At 43.9% G+C, this 18,190-nt stretch overlaps 1 protein-coding gene across 2 annotated transcripts in view; it reads left to right on the top strand.

Moving 5' to 3' along the window:
• EPM2A (EPM2A glucan phosphatase, laforin) overlaps positions 1-14,141 on the top strand; it is a 108,325-nt gene extending 94,184 nt beyond the window's left edge. The window contains exons 3-4 of one of the 2 annotated variants that reach the window (XM_043592540.1): positions 3,425-3,666; positions 11,750-14,141. In XM_043592540.1, the coding sequence (XP_043448475.1) occupies positions 3,425-3,666; positions 11,750-12,027 (520 nt within the window). In that variant the 3' untranslated portion in view covers positions 12,028-14,141. The remainder of the gene's footprint in view (positions 1-3,424; positions 3,667-11,749) is intronic. The other variant, XM_043592541.1, reaches the window with a different exon arrangement.
• The last annotated feature ends 4,049 nt before the right edge of the window (positions 14,142-18,190 follow it).

Here is an 18,190-nt window from a genome sequence, read left to right as displayed (position 1 = left end):
TTAATCACAGCATTATTGATGTTTTGGATTTGCTAATTCTTTGCTGTGCGGGCTACCCTATGCATTATAGGATGTTTGGCAACATCCCCACTTTCAATCTAATAGGTACCATTAACACCACCCAGTGTCATAATCTAAAATGTCTCCATAATTGTGGCCAAATATCCCTTGGGAAACAAAATTTTCCCCAAAAGAGAAGGATTGCTTTAAGCTCGGTCTGAAAGTAGCTAAATAAAAGTGTAGTCCCTCTGCTTTGTTTCTTTCCTGCACATCAGGGGCTTTAAGGGATTAATTATTTAGGCATCGAGTTAGAACAAGTCAGGTTATGCTGTGGTAACAGACAATGGCAAAATTGGCTTAAATCAACAAGCCACTGGCTCTCCAGGGCAGCTGGCCTCCTGAGATTAGTTAGCATTCTAGACTACTTCAGTCTTCTAGCAGTTCACTATCCACACATGTTTTCATGACCATTGCTGCAGGGAAAGATAGAGCATGGAGACCTGTGCATGAGGTCCTACATATGTCCTTCTGGAAGGTACGCATGTTACTTCAGCTCACTTATTATTGACAAAAGCAAGTCAGATGGCTCTAATTTGCAGGCAGAGAAGAAATTTAGTCCTCCATGCTTGAAAGAGGATAACTGGGAGCACTGGTGAGCATCAAGTGATATCTACCATCATCATTTATAAACTGTTGTCTGAATACTTCATATTGAACCTAGTAAAGTTCTAGGTGATGTGATTCAAATAAAGTTGAAATAGAGTATTTACCCATTATTTCAGGAGAGAATGTACACGTGTGAAATAATCAGTGTGGAAGACAATATATACCACACACAATAAATTATGATAGTGTTCATTAAAGTTATATATTGATTTGGAAAATATTTGCATTTTTATGATATTTGCATGGCATTTCTTTTGGGTTCTGGGACCCAATTTCAATGTGTGTGAGGTGAGGAGATTTCCCCATACAGTCATCAATTTTCTGGGCACCAACTTGGGGTCCTACAATTCGACCTGCCTCTGATACTATCTACCTGGAAGTATCATCAGATTCCCAAGTTAAGATTTCAGTCCTAGAAGACTGTCCCCCACTCTCCACTTCAGATGTCAGTTGCAAGCCCAGGTTGTTACCTGTGCTTCTGACTGGTTATAAATCACAGGTACTATGACCCCTTCCTTTTTTTGGGTTTGATTAATTTTCTAGAGCAGTTCACAGACTCAGGAAATGTTTCACTAGGTTACTGGCTTACTTTAAGAGGATATAATTCAGGAACAGTTGGATGGAATAGACGCACAGGGCAAGGAATGTGGGAGATGGCCTGGAGCTTGCAGACCTTCTCTGGGAGCCCCACTCTTTCTGTGTCACCAATCTGGAAGTTCTTGGAATCCTGACCTTGGAATCCTGGGTTTTATGGAAGCTTCATTATCTAGGGATAATTGATTAAATCATTGGCCACTGATGATTGGCTCAACCTCTAGCCCTCTCTCTTCCTGGAAGCTGAGGGGTGGGACTTCAGGTTCAGTCCCTCTAATCACAAAGTTGGTTCCTCCCCTGGTCAACCAGGCCATCCTTAGGTGCTATCCAGAAGTTACTTCATTAACATAGCAAAAGACACCTTATGGCTCTCATCACTCAGGAAACTGTGCCAGGAACTGCGATGAAGACCAAATATATATTATTATAATATCGCAGTATATCTATTTATTCATTGTCTTTTTTCTTTAAATTTTTTTTTTCAACGTTTATTTATTTTTGGGACGGAAAGAGACAGAGCATGAATGGGGGAGGGGCAGAGAGAGAGGGACACACAGAATCGGAAACAGGCTCCAGGCTCTGAGCCATCAGCCCAGAGCCTGACGCGGGGCTCGAACTCACGGACCGCGAGATCGTGACCTGGCTGAAGTCGGACGCTTAACCGACTGCGTCACCCAGGCACCCCTCATTGTCTTTTTTCTTAATGTCCAATAAAGTTTCATAAATCTTTCTGGTTAAATGTCTTCCTAGTTGTTTTATAATTTTGCTTTTATTTTTGAATGAGATTCACCTCTACCTCCCCATTTCTTTTTTTTATTGTTTATTAACAAATGGACGTAAAATTGTTTTTTGAGAGAGAGAGAGAGAGAGAGCGCGCGAGTGGGGGGAAGGGCAGAGAGACAGGAAGACACAGAATCCGAAGCAGGCTCCAGGCTTTGAACTGTCAGCACAGAGCCCAGTATGGGACTCAAACCCACGAAATGTGAGGTCACGTCCTGAGCTGAAGTTGGCCACTTAACCGACTGAGCCACCCAGGCACGCCTCTGGTTTTTTTTTTAATGTCTATTTATTTTTGAGGCACAGAGAGAGTGTGGGATAGAGGATCCCAAGTGGGCTTTGTGCTGATAGAAGCCAGTCCAAAATGGGACTCAGACTCTCAAACTGAGCGATCATGACCTGAGCTGAAGTCAGACGACTGAGCCACAGCCACCCAGGCACCCCTCCACCTCCCCATTTCTACCTGGCTACTGCTGGCACACAGAAAAGCTGTTTGATTTTGGTACATTCTCCTTAATCCATATATCTTAATACCTGTAATATTTTGTATAGCTTTGTAATTGAGTCTTTTAAGGAGTGATTCTCAAAGTTTTGCCCTGAACTAGAAGCATCAGGATTGCTTGGGAACTTGTTAGAGAAGTCCAAATTCTTGGACTCTCAACCCAGATTTACTGACTCAGAAACTTTGAGGGTAGAATCTAGACTTTGGGATATTAGATATGGAAACATAGTTGAAAAATAATTACAACGTTTTCTTTTTCTTTTTTGATTTTTTACAGATTGTTATATTTCTTCTTAACTTGTAGCATTAGGTGAAACATGTAAGACAACGTTGGGTACTAATAGATATAATCTTGACTTTGATTTTGTTTAAAATAAGACTATTGTTTGTTAGTTTCTGGTGTTTAAAAGTTCTCTTACTATTTGAAGTTTTTACGCAGAGTTTTAAACAGGAATGATGGCTGATTTTTGTAAATGTTTTACAGGATTTACTCCCATAATCATGGGAGTTTTGCCTTTAACTTATTAGTGTTTGAAATATGTGGATGAGTTTCCAAATGTTGAACCACATATACAATCAAGGAATAAATACAACTTGGTGGACTTATTTTAATATGTTGCTGGATTTGTCTTGCTATTGCCTATTTCCTAGCATTTTAGTTAATTGAATTATTTCCTTAAAAACAACATTACGGTATTTTTTCTTTCAATAATAATATTATTATATCAATAATATTGTTACAACATCTAATATTGTTAATGCAGCTTTTCCTGTGTCAGATTTAAAGGTTAATTGCATTTTATTACCACATATTTTCTGTAGCTCCTCAGACCTCAAACCATAACAGTAACAATAATAATAGTTGCCTCTATGTATTCTCATTAGAATTCTCCCAAATATCTGGCTGGGTAGCTGCCCTCGTCAAGTGGAGCATGTAACCATCAAACTGAAGCACGAATTGGGGATTACAGCTGTAATGAATTTCCAGACTGAATGGGATATTGTACAGAATTCCTCAGGCTGTAACCGCTACCCAGAACCCATGACTCCAGACACCATGATTAAGCTATATAAGGAAGAAGGCTTGGTCTACATCTGGATGCCGACCCCAGATATGAGCACTGAAGGTAAGCATCAGAAAAATCTTTCTGGCTTTTTGTTGAAGTGTTTCAGAGAAGCCATTGCTGTCTGTCTGTCTGTCTGTCTGTCTGTCTGTCTTTATCTATCTATCTATCTATCTATCAATCATCTATCTATCTACCTATCTACCTACCCACCTACCTTTATGTCTATAATTGAGTGACTTAAATATGAGTGATAGAAATGGAATAACTATAAGGTTTTAGGTTTGATAATTTGGCCAAGATTCTGTTTAACATGGCTCCTTTGATTTGTTTATTCATTAACTATATGTCTATTGTGTGCCTGATGTATCTGTGGCATTATGCCGGCAGCTGGGAACACAGTGGTGAGGAAAAGCAGGCATAGCTCCTGTCCCCATAGACCTTATAGTCCTAAAGGGAAGACACACATTAATCAAATAACCACGAACAGAAATTCACAAATACGATGAAACTTGTGTTAGAAAGATACTGCTGTGAGAGCATATGCACAGGCAAATCAGATGTAGGAAGAGGGTCAAGGAAGGTTTTCCTAGGTATGTTTGAGCTAGATCGAAGGATGGGGTTGCTGGGGGTGAGGTGGGAAAGAGGCTTCCAGCAAGAGGGGGCAGCTTAGGAAGTCTCTGCTGCAGGAGAACATAGAATGTTCTAAAAGAAGCCCAGTATGGCTGCAGGTCAGGGAATGAAGGAAGAGGATCTTGCAGATTTGGGCCACAATAAGGATTTTAGACTGTCTCCTAAAAGCAGTAAGAAGCAGTTGAAAGGGTGGGAGACTGGGCTAGTGCCAAGATCACCTTTTTTTTTTTTCTTTCCCCTTCAGAAGTGCGGTTTGCCCCGTGGACAAAAGATGGAGGTGGGCTCTCAGTGGATCTGGGGACACCAGTTAGGAGGTCACTGCGATAGTTGAAGTGAGAGATAATGAGGGATGACACAGTTGGGGGCAGGGTGGCAATGGTGAGGCTGTAGTTACTGCACAAGTACTGGCTGAGCATGTCTTTGTGAAGAGGGGTCAGGACATGCGTGCTGCTGGGAAAATGAGAGAGACAGAAGGCATAGTTTTGATCTAATGGCAAGAGGTGATAAGACAAGCTCAAAACTAATTACAATGCGGAGAAGAATGTGATGTGAGTAACGAGTCACGTGTTCCTCATGGGTTATGAGGTGGGGAGAAAAGCACAGGGAGGCTATATCAATGTCATGACATTTGAGGTGGGCGTGGCTTTGACAGGTTGATGGAGAGGGAGGAAGGGCATGCCAGATGGATGAAACAGTGTAAGTCAAGGCCTAAGGCATGGCATTTTACAGGAATGCTCTGTATTTCAGCATGGCGGTAGAGTAAGGTTCTCTCTGGGAAAGGAATGAGGGGAAGTGAAGCTGAGAGAACCAAGTTACACTACTAGTTCAACCAGCTGTCAGCAGGGGGCAGCAGAGGGCTGTGGGAATGGCATTGGCAAGGTACTTTGGTGAACTGCTATTCTGGGGGAAAGAAGGAAGGCAGGGATGCCTAGCCAGGAAATGTCTCCACCCTCAGTCCTCTTCCCCCCAAAGTACAAAACGTATCAGACACTCTCCTAAGCAGTTTCGTGCCCAACTCATATAATTCCGACAAGACTCCAGGCACATGTAGTTATCTCCATTTTGCAGAGGAAGAGACAGGTACGGAAATGTTAAGTAATGTGGCCAAGGTCATAGGGAAAGACACACAGCCTGGATTTCAACACAGGCAGTCAGACTTGGATCATGGCTGCAGACACAGCGCTATGGAGCTACTCCCTGCGTGCTCATGTGGACTTTCAGTCCGCTGTGCTCATGATGACCTGGAGTTAGACAAAGACCATTTGCCAAGGAGATGGCTTGTCTCCCCAGAGTCAACAGTCCAGGATGTAGGTGGGGACAGAAGACCTTGAGGATCCTTGGGAACCTGGCTGTCGCCTGCCTTGGCTCTTTATGAATCTCAGGTGGTTCTCATGGCCGGGCTGGACTGAACCATCACTCGGGATGAGGTGTAATTTTTCTTCCTGAAGAGGAGATTGTTTGGTTACTCTTGGTGGTAATGCTGGTCCAAAGAAACTTGATTGAGCCATTAGAGCTGTGCTGTTTTTCAAGGAAACAAAATAACTTTGCTTGCACATAAGACCATCGGTTGAATCTAGGCCCACTATAGTTGTGTTAAAATCTTTGGTGGGGGTCATGCAGTCACCAGGCCCCCATCCCCGCCACAACAGTGGAGTGCCTTCCACCCCGGGGCAGTTTGACAAACACTGGTGACAGCAGAATGAAAGCCCCTGAGTAGCTGTGTGATATCAAGCAAGCTAGTTCCTGCATTTGGAAAATAGGGTAATAGTTTCTGCCTTACAAGACGATAACAATAGAATAAGATGATTGATACGAAAGTGCTTTGTGTTTCTGGTTTCAAAACAGAGAAGATTGTAAGGACCACGTGCCTGTAGCTTCCAGAGAGCGTTCTGATTCTTGCTGCTTTGATTCTGATTTCATAGCATCGTTACCCGTTGGGAGTGTAACGTGAGACAAGCTTGGAGTAGCTGAGCTGCTAACTGTAGCCGCGTCCCGTTCCATTCCAGGCTTTGATTACCCGAGGGCCCTGGTGACTAATAGGTGTTTGCGCGATAGTTTGGGGTATGCAGAAGCCTAAGGGAAAACTCCACCCCCAAAGGCCCACTGTAGTTGTGTTAAATTCTTTTGGGGGGTCACAGGGTCACCAGGTCCCCATCCCCACCACAACAGGGGAACACCTTCTACACTGAGGCAGTTTGGCAACACCAATGACAGCGAATGAAAGCTCCCACTTGGCAAACTCTGAAGGTTAAATGAAGGCTTTCTTTGGCTCAGCATAACTGGGGGAGTAATCAAAGGGTTAATGACCATTCCAGAGTCGCCGGGGAGGTTTGGACCAATAGATTAATCTGTGTGGCTCACAATATTAGCACAATGAACATATAGGTTAATTTAGCTGAATATTTTTAGAACTCTAGAGAAAAATCCATCTGGAAGTGTTTTGAGCTGTAGCATAATGCTGTCAGATAAAGTCTGAGAAAGAAGACAGTGTGTTAGGCCTGACTGTCACCACTGGTTGTCACAGGCCTGTTGCAATCAATTGTACTATCGATCCTTACTCTTGTACATTTTGTCATATGTAGAGGAGTTAGTTAGGATTTTTCTTTTCTTTTCTTAAAAAAAAATTGGTTTGTGTCTTTCACCTGAGACATGAAAAGCTCCCAAATCTAGCAGTCACCTGAAAAAACACCCAAGTCTGTTCATTAAAATTCAGTTTTCTTTCACATAGGAAGTACTCCGATTGTGTTTTGACCTCTATCAGTGCAGTGCTGGTGATAACAAATGGTCTGCCCTTGCCTCCCAAACGACTTAATGTGCTTCCCAGAGTCCCCAGCTGCCCCTTTGTTTGGACAGTTCTGTCCAACGCTACCCTGTGCGTGCAGCCCTGCCATGAGGCGGTCACTGACCTTGGGGCCACAACACCTTGGGCTTGGGCCTTGTTGCCACCACGGAGCTTTGTGATATCAAGCAGGCTAGCTCCTGCATTTGGAAAATGGGGTAATTATTTCTGCCTCATAGGTTTATAACAATAGAATAAGATGATTGATATGAAAGTGCTTTGAAAATCACAAAGTTGGGACTATATTTTTTAGTCCCAAGTTCTTAGTTTTCTACCAGAGGATGTACTAGACGGTATGGACCTTATCTATATTACACTGCAAAGGTGAAGAAGGAGATATGCTCAAATAAAATAATCATATATCCTGCCATAAATCTGCCTGGAGTAAAAAAGGAAGGGAGGGAGTGAGAGAGAGAGAGAGAGAGAGAGTGTGTGTGTGTGTGTGTGTGTGTGTGTGTATGTGTTGGAAAGGCTGAGAGATGTTCCAGAAGTAATTTCTTTCAAGGTCAACCTTAGGTAAAGGGCATCTTCAGGGCCTTTTCCACTCTTCTCCCTGATTTCAAGCCCTTGTCCCCTTTCTCCCAATCTTTGTTTGCTCACTGCATGCTTTCAAGAAGCTTTTAATCATTACAGAGTCGGATTAGCCTAGAGGAGGTGTGGACCACAAGTTAGATTAGAGGGGTCTGGTAGTGTCTCAGATCTAATTAGTATTATTGGATTTTGTTTCATTTTATTTTTTATTCATGCACTTAATGAATGCTTCTTGAGCATCCACTGAGAGCCAAGGCCTGTTTTAAATTCCAAAGTAAGAACCACAGACAGTTAAATGTTTTGTTAGACCTGCACAGGGTTTAAAATTTTCAACTTAGTTGCCAACAGTTAAAATTTGGAATACTTGCTATAAAAAATCTGGATTTCTCTCTTGCCTTTAGGTATTATCATTTGTATGCATGGAAACTTCTTATCTAATTAACTTCTATATGGAACCGAAGTATATGAAACATGAAAAATTAGAGGCCCTTGTTGACACCGGTTTATTGTGCAAGCTCTGATTATGGACACCCTCTTTTTATTCCTTGGTGGGTTTTGCATTAGCTCAGGCTCCCTAGAATGGGTTTTGTAATCGAGGGATATGGCCCATTGGGCACAGAAAGCTCCTGTAGGGCAGAAGGCCTAACCCCCAGCGAGGATGTTGCTCTCACCTGGGTTAGGAGCAACAGTGTAACCAGGTAGGTCGGGGTCAGAGGCTGAGGATTCAGACTGACAGCATGGGGGCCAGCAAGTACCACAGACCAGGCAGGCTAGGGAAGGGCAGTAGTATAGTGGTTAAGACCAGAGGCTCTGGAGTTGTGCTGGCTGGGTTTGAATGGTCACCTTGGGCAAATCTCCTCGTCTCAGTTCCCTCAGGTATAAATGGAGGATAATAATAGCACCAACCTCACAGTTGTTAAAAGGTGATTGCAAATGAACTATTGCATGCACAGTGCTTAGAACAGCACTTGGCAGGTAGAAGGGGCAGGTAGATGTTAGCTGTCATTAATCAAAGTAGACTGATTTGTAGTCCCTAGACATCAAAATAAGTGAGAGCTCCAGTGGAGGCCAGGCCGAGACAGGTGGACATCCTGGACCAGGTCCTTGTCTGCTGTCCTTTCTTCTTATTTAGTTTTTTGTTATGTTATTGAAATATTTGTGTGGCAGTTCTTAAGTGAGGTGGCTAAGTGATTCTAGGAGAAGACCACTGCAGGGTGAAACCGGCAATTAAACGGGGGGCCTTCTGGAGCTTCCCGATGGCAGCTGCCACTTACTTTCCAGGACTACATGTCCGAGGTCACAAAATTCCAAACTCGCACATTTCCCTTTTCAACTTCTAAGCTGTATGCATGCCTCTTGAAGAACCTTTTACAGATAAAAAGGAAAGGGAGAGATACTGCCTCATTTGGGCCATTTGATGCAGACCCTTCCTCCGGGAATCTCTGGCCAGAGAGTGCGCTGGGGGAAGGGATCCTGATGGGTCCATGTGAACCTGGGCTTGGGCAGGTTGGTGGCACCGATGCTGTGTAAGCTGAACACAGGGGCTGGGGCTCTGACTCCAGAAGCTCCTATAGCACATGGTCACTATTCGGACACTGGACACTGAATGAAAATCCATGTTAATAATAATTCTCAAGGCTATAATTTTTTATTAATTTTTTTTAAATCTATCTATTTTTGAGAGGGAAAGAGAGAGAGAAAGAAAGAGAGAAAGAGAAAGAAAGAAAGAGAGAGAGATAGTGTGAGCAGGGGAGGGGCAGAGAGAGAGGGAGACACAGAATCTGAAGCAGGCTCCAGGCTCTGAGCTGTCAGCACAGAGCCCGATGCAGGGCTCGAACTCACGAACTGTGAGTTCAGAACCTGAGCCAAAGTCGGATGCTTAACCGACTGAGCCACCCCAGGCTCCCCTAGTCAGTAATCTTATAATATTGTGTGGTGACAGATGGTAACTACACCTATTGTGCTGAGCATAGCATGTAGTATAGAATTGTCCAATTACTGGGTTGTACCCCTGAAACTAACATCGTATGTCAGCTGTATTTCAAGAAAATAAATTTGTTTTCAGCTCATCTCCTGGCAAAGTACACGGTAGCTAGAGAGGCGGCTGTAACAGGGAGCTTGGCACGTGATGCCAGCTGTGGCAGGAACAGGAAGAGCCCGGCTTCACAGTTTGCTGTATGGTCATTCCCTTCCCAGCCAGTATTACTTGGGCTACACCTCTAACACCCCTTCCGCAGAACAAAAGCCTTGCACGTGGGCAGGCCTCACCCTTGTTGGCAGGGCTGCTCAAGCATATTTTGGAAGTTTTGCCTCTTCTGATCTCCCAGCTCACATGGTAAGTCAAGTACACAGTACTCTCCCTGAGGCACGCAATGAGACAGCTCTCTGGTGCATATGACATTTTGCATCTTTCCATCTCCAGTGATATGTGACTGCCTCTGGGGAAGTGCCATGAGCAGCTGCCTGTATGGGATGCCCCCCCAGCTCTAACCTCAGAGTACCCCACAGCCTCGTGAGGAAGTGCAAATCGGTTACAGTTGATGGCTGGGTTTGGACCTGCAAACTCAAGTGGCACAGAGGAGCTGGTGTGTCCCCACCTCAGACGCCCTCGGCGATCAGACAGGGAGCACGAATGTATGGCAACAGGCAGTAGCAGGAGATGGAGCCTGAGGAACTGCGAAGGGTGCCCTGACTAAAGACATTCCAGTCAGAAATGGCCCTAAACTGCTGTGTGGGACCTGTAGCTTTAGATGCCTTGGAAAGCGATGAATAGAATGCCAGCAGCAAACGTAGAATATTGTACTGGCTTCCATGTAGATGTTTCTGCTCCTGTCTCAGAGCAAGGTGAGCCTGAGGCTCAGGTGGACCCACCCCAGATGGAGGGGCAAGTGAGAGGGCCTTCAAACCATGATGGGGTCTTGTAACATCTATCTGTTCTTCTGAGATGCTGACCCCTGATTCCCATGCCCTGATTCCAAGTGCTCTTAAGGGGCACTTGCATTTTAAAAGAGGACATCTAAAGAGGGAAGTCTAAACTTACTTCATTGGTTCTCATGACCTCGCGGCTCCACTCCACCATGGAATTCCAGGCCTCCGTGAGGATCTGCATTGAAATCATTTGAGGGGGGGCTTTCCCCCACCTTTCCAGTCATCCAGGGGGGTAGCAACATGAAGCGCCATTGTGCCCCTGTGAATTCAAGAACACAGAGTAGCTAGAGCGTGTCAAGTCACAGGCATGTAATCCAGGTTAGGTAATCCGTATAGTTTCCTTCTTTCATTCCCCTTTGAAATAATTTATAGTGACCGTCATCCACCCCCCGCCCCCCAGCCGCAAATTCACTGTCTTTGCTCTGAGAACCTGTGTGCAAAAGAAACTCCAGGCATCTAGGAGTTTGATGACTTTAGGGGGCTCCTGCCTCTCATGAGATAAGACAGTCCAGCAGGCCTGAGCAGACCATTGCCTATCCTTTCAGTGTGTAAAAGAGAAGACATTTGATCACCTGATAATCAAAATAATAGTCATGAGGTGATAATAACTATAATCACAGTTGCACAGCAAAGGAGAAATGGAATCATTTCAATACTCACTGGTTCATGAGGGAACAAATGAATGATCGTTTATCACATGTGTATCAATTAATGTGAGCATCTCATTGGCCAAATGAAAATTAGCATATATTGAGTGAAGAAGATTGACTCCTTTGATGAGCATGGATTAATTCTGTGTTTTGCATTTATCCTGAAGATCCATTTGGATTAAAGAAAGTCCAGGTGAAATCCTCTAAATCTCTGCCCAATCTGTACAAGCCAATCTGATAGATGTAAAAATCCATTCTTCTGACTATAGACAGTGGTTAACTGTTCTTTGAAAGGAAAGTTGCGCCGATGCAGAAGTCACTCAAAGCAAAAGCAAGTGAAGGTTCAGAGCTGATCCATTGCCTCTGGAGGGCTCTTTCTGCTTTATCATTAGTGGGCTTTGATATCGTCTCACCTTCTCCGTCAAAACAAAGGAATGGAGCCAGCTCTAACATCCCCGCCTCTCTCTGCATGGCACTGATTTCACCAGGCGCTGCAGGACTTATTATTAGTGGCGATATTGGGGTTCGTTATTCATGTGTATGTGCTGTGCTTTCTCAATCCCAGGCCGAGTACAGATGCTGCCTCAGGCTGTCTGTCTCCTCCACGCACTGCTCGAGAATGGACACACCGTGTACGTTCACTGCAACGCCGGGGTCGGCCGGTCCACCGCGGCCGTGTGCGGCTGGCTCCAGTACGTGCTGGGCTGGAATCTGAGGAAGGTACAGTACTTCCTCATGGCCAAAAGGCCGGCTGTGTACATTGATGAAGACGCATTGGCCCGGGCAGAAGAAGATTTTTTTCAGAAATTTGGGAAGGTTCGTTCTTCCGTGTGTAGTGTGTAGATGGCCCATCTGCCTCCCCACCCTCCCGATGTCCTTAGGAACCCAGTTTCCTTAGGTGACGTCAGTGGAAAGACCTAGAAATGAAGATTCCATCAGAACAAGACTGGTCACTTGGCTTTTCCCACAACCCACCCCCTCTAGTCTGGGGCTGACTTTCTCTTATGCTTTGGTTGGACTGTATTTTCTTTGAAATGTTTTACAGTGGAAATTGTGACTGACGCATGAGAAAAAAGCCACAAGCAATTGCGCTGTGCAGTGTTCTAGCATCAGACAGAAAAGTAATGCATCAAGTTCCTGCTGCCTGCCTGCAGACCAGCCCTTTGCTTTACAGTTGCTGGATTTGTTGTGCAAATTAATGACCACATCTTCTTTCTGCATTGTAATGTGACAGGCAGGATTGTAGATTTGATCACTTGTGTGTTGATACATACATACATACACACACACACACACACACACACAGGTGCATCGCTTTCCTGCTCAACTGAATTGAAATGATAAAATGAGAGCTGGTCAGTTGCCAGAGAAGGGAATAGGGGGAGAGGCCTGGGCTGTGACGAAGGAAGAGCTCACATTGACTGAAAAGTGATGGCTTTCTAGACTTCGTGTTGGCATCCTGCTTCACAGTTGTTCAAGTTGGTTCTAGGGAATCACCTTTCTTCTCTACCCACAACCCTGTGTGACAACCAAAGGAGAGTTACTGTCTGTCTCCTTGTTTTAGTTGAGGCTCAAGGAGCATTGACGGCTTGCCCGAGGTCTGAGGGCTAGTCGGGGGCCAGCTGGTGTTTAAAACCCACGTTGAGGTGACTCAGTGCTTTCAACACAACTTGTCTTTTCGGCACAGTATAGTGGATTCTGTTTCTCTCAGAATAGGGTCAGTTTTTCTGCAGCAGTGTCTACAGTGAGAAATGGAACATCATTCTGATTAGTTGCCAGAGAATTTAGGAAAGTGGTTATGTTTTGGGCAACCTAATTTGAAATATGATGGGCTGTCTCAACACCCAAGTGGCCGGAGCCATCGCTCAAGAGGGGAGCTGTCCTACCAAAAGACCCCCAATCCATGAATAATTGTTGCACAGTTTAGGAGCGATCCTGTTTCAGCCCTCAGTTTAAAACAATACGTGGTTAACTGTGCCTCCAGGATATCTAGCTCACTACCCTAGGTTCTGTAGGAAATACAAAGATTAACAAGACTTTGCCTTCGAAAAGGTCGCAGCACAGAAACAGCCGTGTGTTCAGTCAACCACACTGCAGGGTCGAACCACGAATGATATGCCAGAATAGGGGAAAGGAGAAGTAACTTTTATTGGGTGCCTCGTGTGTGCCAGGTGCTTTACAATTTTAATTTAACCTTCACAGTACCCTATGAGGGCGGTTCGTTACTTCTGATACATAGATGAAGAAACGAAGGCTCAGATAGTTAAATCAACTGCCCAGCATCACACGGTGAATAAATAGAGGAAATGAAATACAAAGCTTGGTTTGTCTGATTCAATGCCTGTGCTTTTTCTATTAAGTTACAATGCCTGTTTATTTTTCTGCTCCTTTTTTTCTTCCATAATTATTTATTGATAGATATGAGAGACTGTGAATTAGGACGCATGGGGGACACATGGGTAAGTCCCCTGGAGTTCAGAGGAGGGAGGGGTGTCCTCACTGTGGGACTCATGGGATGACTTTTGATTTGTCAGAGAAGGCCAGACAGCTCACATTTCTCCTGCAAGTTTACAAAGTTAAATTTATAAGGCAGGATTGAGTATTATGAAATCTAGCTCCGTTGCTAAAAATAACTAGAGATAACTATTGTATCCAAGTAACCCATTTATGATCATAATGTGTTGTGTAAAACTCAGTCTTAAAAATGGAGTATTTCTAATTATGTGTGTGTGTACATGTGTGCGAGATTTTCTTTAATGCCTAAGAAGTTCAGCTATGTAACCACCACTATAGAAAGACCCCTATGATGGATTTTCTTCCTTTTTCTCCTGATGGGCAAAATCAGTTTAGTGCTATTAAAGAATGTTTTAGAATAACCTCTCTTGTCCTCAATAAATGGATGTCTGATGTATTTCAAAATCACCTGGAATTTTGCTAAATAAAAGCATTAAAAATGACCTCTGATTGGGGCACGTGGGTGGCTCAGTCAGTTAAGCGTCAGATTCTTGATTTCAGCTCAGGTCATGATATCACAGTTCGTGAGTTCAGATCAGGTCATGATCTCATGGTTCATGAGTTTGACCCTCACATCAGGTTCCGTGCTGAGTGCAGAGCCTGCTTGGGATTCTCTCTCTCTCTTTCTGTCTCTCTCTCTCTCAAAATGATAAGCTTTGACCTCTGTTTATAGGATTAAATTTTTTTATTAATTTAATCTGAAATCCAGGAGAACACACTGTGTTTCCCTATTTGTAGAAGAAACAGTCAGCTGAGCTAAATTGTTTTTTCCTTGTCACTCTTATTTTTTCGGTCGTTGATGAAAATCGGCAGTTACAGGACAAAAGGAAGACAAAGGTGAGGGCACCACAAAGAAGTGAGGATGAAAACCTCAAAAGTGTGTCACAGAAAATCAAAGCAGAAACCGTGCCATTAACTGCTTGTCACTGGCATTAACCAAACTTTCCAGTCACAGATTTCTTAAAGAAAAGCAAAATCTCACTCACGGTTAAGAAATGTCCAAATAAGTTTGTGTCTTTAAGCTTGAATCATTGTCCCTCAAATATTTTGTGTGTAATATTAGGAAATATCTAGAAAAATAAACCTTTTTTGACCAACTTAAGGTGTGGGTGAAATAACGATGAAAAAAAAATGTGGTTAGGACCTTGGAAACAGAGTATGAAAGGCAGGCTGTGAAGATGAGTTAGAAAGGAGAACTTGCCACCCAGGAAAAACACCGAGTCGGGTGTTCAGAAGTTACAACTGAGAGGCTCTTTACAGATGACCTAGTTAATTCCTTTATTTGACACAGGAGCAAACTATCACTCAGAGACACCAAGCAACAGTTCCTGGGGCAAGAGCTTGAATTGACAGCCAGAGGGAAGGGAAAAGCTGGGAAGACGAATTGCAGAATTTATTCAGATTTACTGAGGGGTTACAGCAGAATTCATGAGCGAGAACAGCCAGGACCGTGTGTGGGGAAGGATTAATGGAAAATGGAGCAAGTGGAAGAAAAACGGCTAAAATGAGAAAAAGCAAAGGGCAATGGAATTTCCAAAGGAAGAAAAGGCAGAGATTTCCTTTCACAAAGACTGTCCTGGGAGATTGAGAGGGAAGGTGTGATGGGAGGAACAGGGGTGAGATGAGGTCATGTTCCCAGGAGAGGGGGGCACACTCTGTGTCCACTGACTTCCCTTTGGGACCAGATTTCAGCAGGAAAAAGGGGCAGCTGGATGTGGTGTGCTGACCCCAAAGTGGCTTGTTACCTATAAGGAAAAAAGAAGGTGCCATTGGAGACGGGACTGAGACTAAACAGGACAGCGTGGGTTAAGCCACCTCTCACTTTAATAGCAATAACTGAAGTAATAGTAAGGGGACGAGGAAGGACCACAGTAACAACTTCATTCTAACAATAAAAATGGCAATGAGAGTAACAGGAAGAGGAAGGATAACAGCAAAAAAGTAACAAATTCTAACAATAACAACAGCAATAATAGTAACAGGAAGAGGAAGGACAATAGTAGCAACTACTTTGGTCATTCTAACAATAATAACGGCAAAATTGCTAAAGGTAAGAGATAAGACAATGGTAATAACAACTTCACTCTCTCCTTCCCCAACCCATTGCTCCAAAGTCTGTTCCTTATTCGGTTAATGTTGCTCAGGACTGAACCTCAGAGCCGTTCTTCACTCCTCTCTTTCATTCAAATATCACATTCAATCCATCAGGATAACTTGGCACTTCTCTTGTCAAAGCATCTAGAGACTATCTACGTTTTACCTCCTCCACTGACCAACTCTGGTCAGAGCCAGTGTGATCTCTAGACTGGACTCTGGAAACAGCATCCTTACTAGTCTCTCTGATCTCTTCTTCCTCAAATCCACTCTCACCTAGTGGCCAGGGTGATCCTATAAAATGTATGTCAGATCATGTCATTCCTGTGCTCAAAACCTCCAGTGACTTGCCATGTTATTCAGGGTGCAAGCAAAAGCCCTCCTGGGACACGTACACCGGTCCTCTGTTACATCTGTGACCTCCTCTCCCACGGCCTCCCAGCTCATCCTGCTGTAGCCGCACAGGCCTTCTTGCTCTTTGAGTACTCCAGGCTGGCTCCTACCACAGGGCAATTGCACTTGCTTCTCTGTCTGCCTGGTGTGCTGGCTCAGGCTCTTACCTCCTCCAGGGATGCCTCTCTGGGCCAGCCTATCAACAGCTGCCATGTCCAACCCCAGCCCTCCCTCTCCTCATTCTCTGCTTCCTTTCTGCATATGGAACTTAGTACTGGCCCATACATTACATAATTTGCTTATTTGTTTTATTGTCTGCATCCTTTCGCTACAATGTCAGCCTCAGAAGGGCCACAGTTTAGATTGTTTTGTTTGGTGACTCATCTAGAGTAACACTGTCGGAGCCTGGATTATAGTCCAATGGGTGCAGGCCAAGAATAGCTAGTAACTGTTGAGAGCATCCGTGTTTCATGTACTGTTCTCTATGCTTTATGCATATCAGCTTATTTCAGTTTCCCACCACTGCTATGAGGTACATATTGTCATAGCCCCTATTTTGGAGATAAGAAAACTAGAAGCATAGAGAAAACATTAACTTGTTCTAAGTAAAACAGTTTCATCCCTGGTCTGGGGGAGTAATCTGATGACCTCCCTGTATAAACACTGGGCATAGTATGTGTGTTGCTTTGCTGGGGCGGCCTTTAAGAAGTACCACAAATTGGGTGGCTTAAACAGCAGACATTTACTGTTTTACCATCTTGGAGGCTACAGGTCTGAGAACAAGGTATCAGCAGGGCTGGTTCCTTCTGCGGGATGTAAGGGAGGATCTGTTCCCAGACTGTCTCTGAGTTTGCTGTCAGTTCCTTGGTTGGTAAAAGCATCATCCTGGCCTCTGCCTTCATCTTCACATGGTCTTGTCCCTGGGCGTATGTCTGTGTTCAAATTTCCCCTTTTTATAAGGGTACTTTGGGATACACTTTGGGATAGTGGTCCCTCCCATCCCCAACTCCAGTATGACCTTGTCTTAACTAGTTATATCCAAATGATGTCACATTCTGAGCTATTAGAGGTTAGGACTTCAACATATGAATTTTTGGGGGGAGGGACATAAGTCAAACCATAAAACTACAGTAAACAGCTACCTGAAGTCTATGGAAAGTGAAAAACCCCCAAGTAGGTTGGAGGAGAGTGGCAATTTGGAAGAAGGGACCCGAACGGCCAAGTTTTCCTTTTTATAGATATTAACCTGATGTCAGGCCACATTTATAGTATTGCTAAGACAGCTAAACACTGATAGAAAACCTTCTCATTTTTGGTTCAGGGATCCAGACTTGAGCAAAAAAAAAAAAAATAATAATAAGCCTTTCCCAGGTGACAGATTAGTACCGGAAAAAAACGTGCTTTACCACGGGCCCCTGCGATACTGGAAGAATTTCTGAGGGCTTCTGGATAAAGTTCTCTTATCCTGGAGAAAGAAAGAACTACAGGCAGAGACGCTCTTTCTTCCTTTGGTGTGTGGATGTGTGATCCCAGCTAATAGAATCATGCTCCTACCAACCCGGGAATGAGCTGTCTTAAAAGGACAGAGGAGAGAGACTGACGAAGCTGGAGGTACCTGCTAAGTTACCCTTGAAATCTACCCACCTCCTTGGCTTCCTGTTGTGTATGATGGTGTTCTTCTTTGTGTTTGAGTTAGTTAGAGTTGTGTTTTCTGTTGTTTATAGCAGAAGACATTGTAATTGGTACGCTACCAATACATGCATTCTAGTTTTAAAGTAGTAGCTATTTTTGTCATAACTTGTAGCATGAAAACACATTTTGATCCTGATACAATTTGAACAGCTTATGTTTTACATTTTGCTTCTCCTGGGGGCAGTGCCCAAAAGTGGGTTTCAGAGGATAGTTCTTAAAAGGAAGATGGAAACTCTTGAATTATGACCTGCAATTTGAAATCTTGTGATGGAGAAAAGCCATGTGAGGTGGATTTATTAGACTTCAGGACATG

Source organism: Prionailurus bengalensis, chromosome B2 (genome assembly GCF_016509475.1).
Source record: "Prionailurus bengalensis isolate Pbe53 chromosome B2, Fcat_Pben_1.1_paternal_pri, whole genome shotgun sequence".
Taxonomy (NCBI): Eukaryota; Metazoa; Chordata; class Mammalia; order Carnivora; family Felidae; genus Prionailurus; species Prionailurus bengalensis.
The sequence above is the reverse complement of the archived record's forward strand: the minus strand, read 5'-3'. Positions and strand labels throughout refer to the sequence as shown.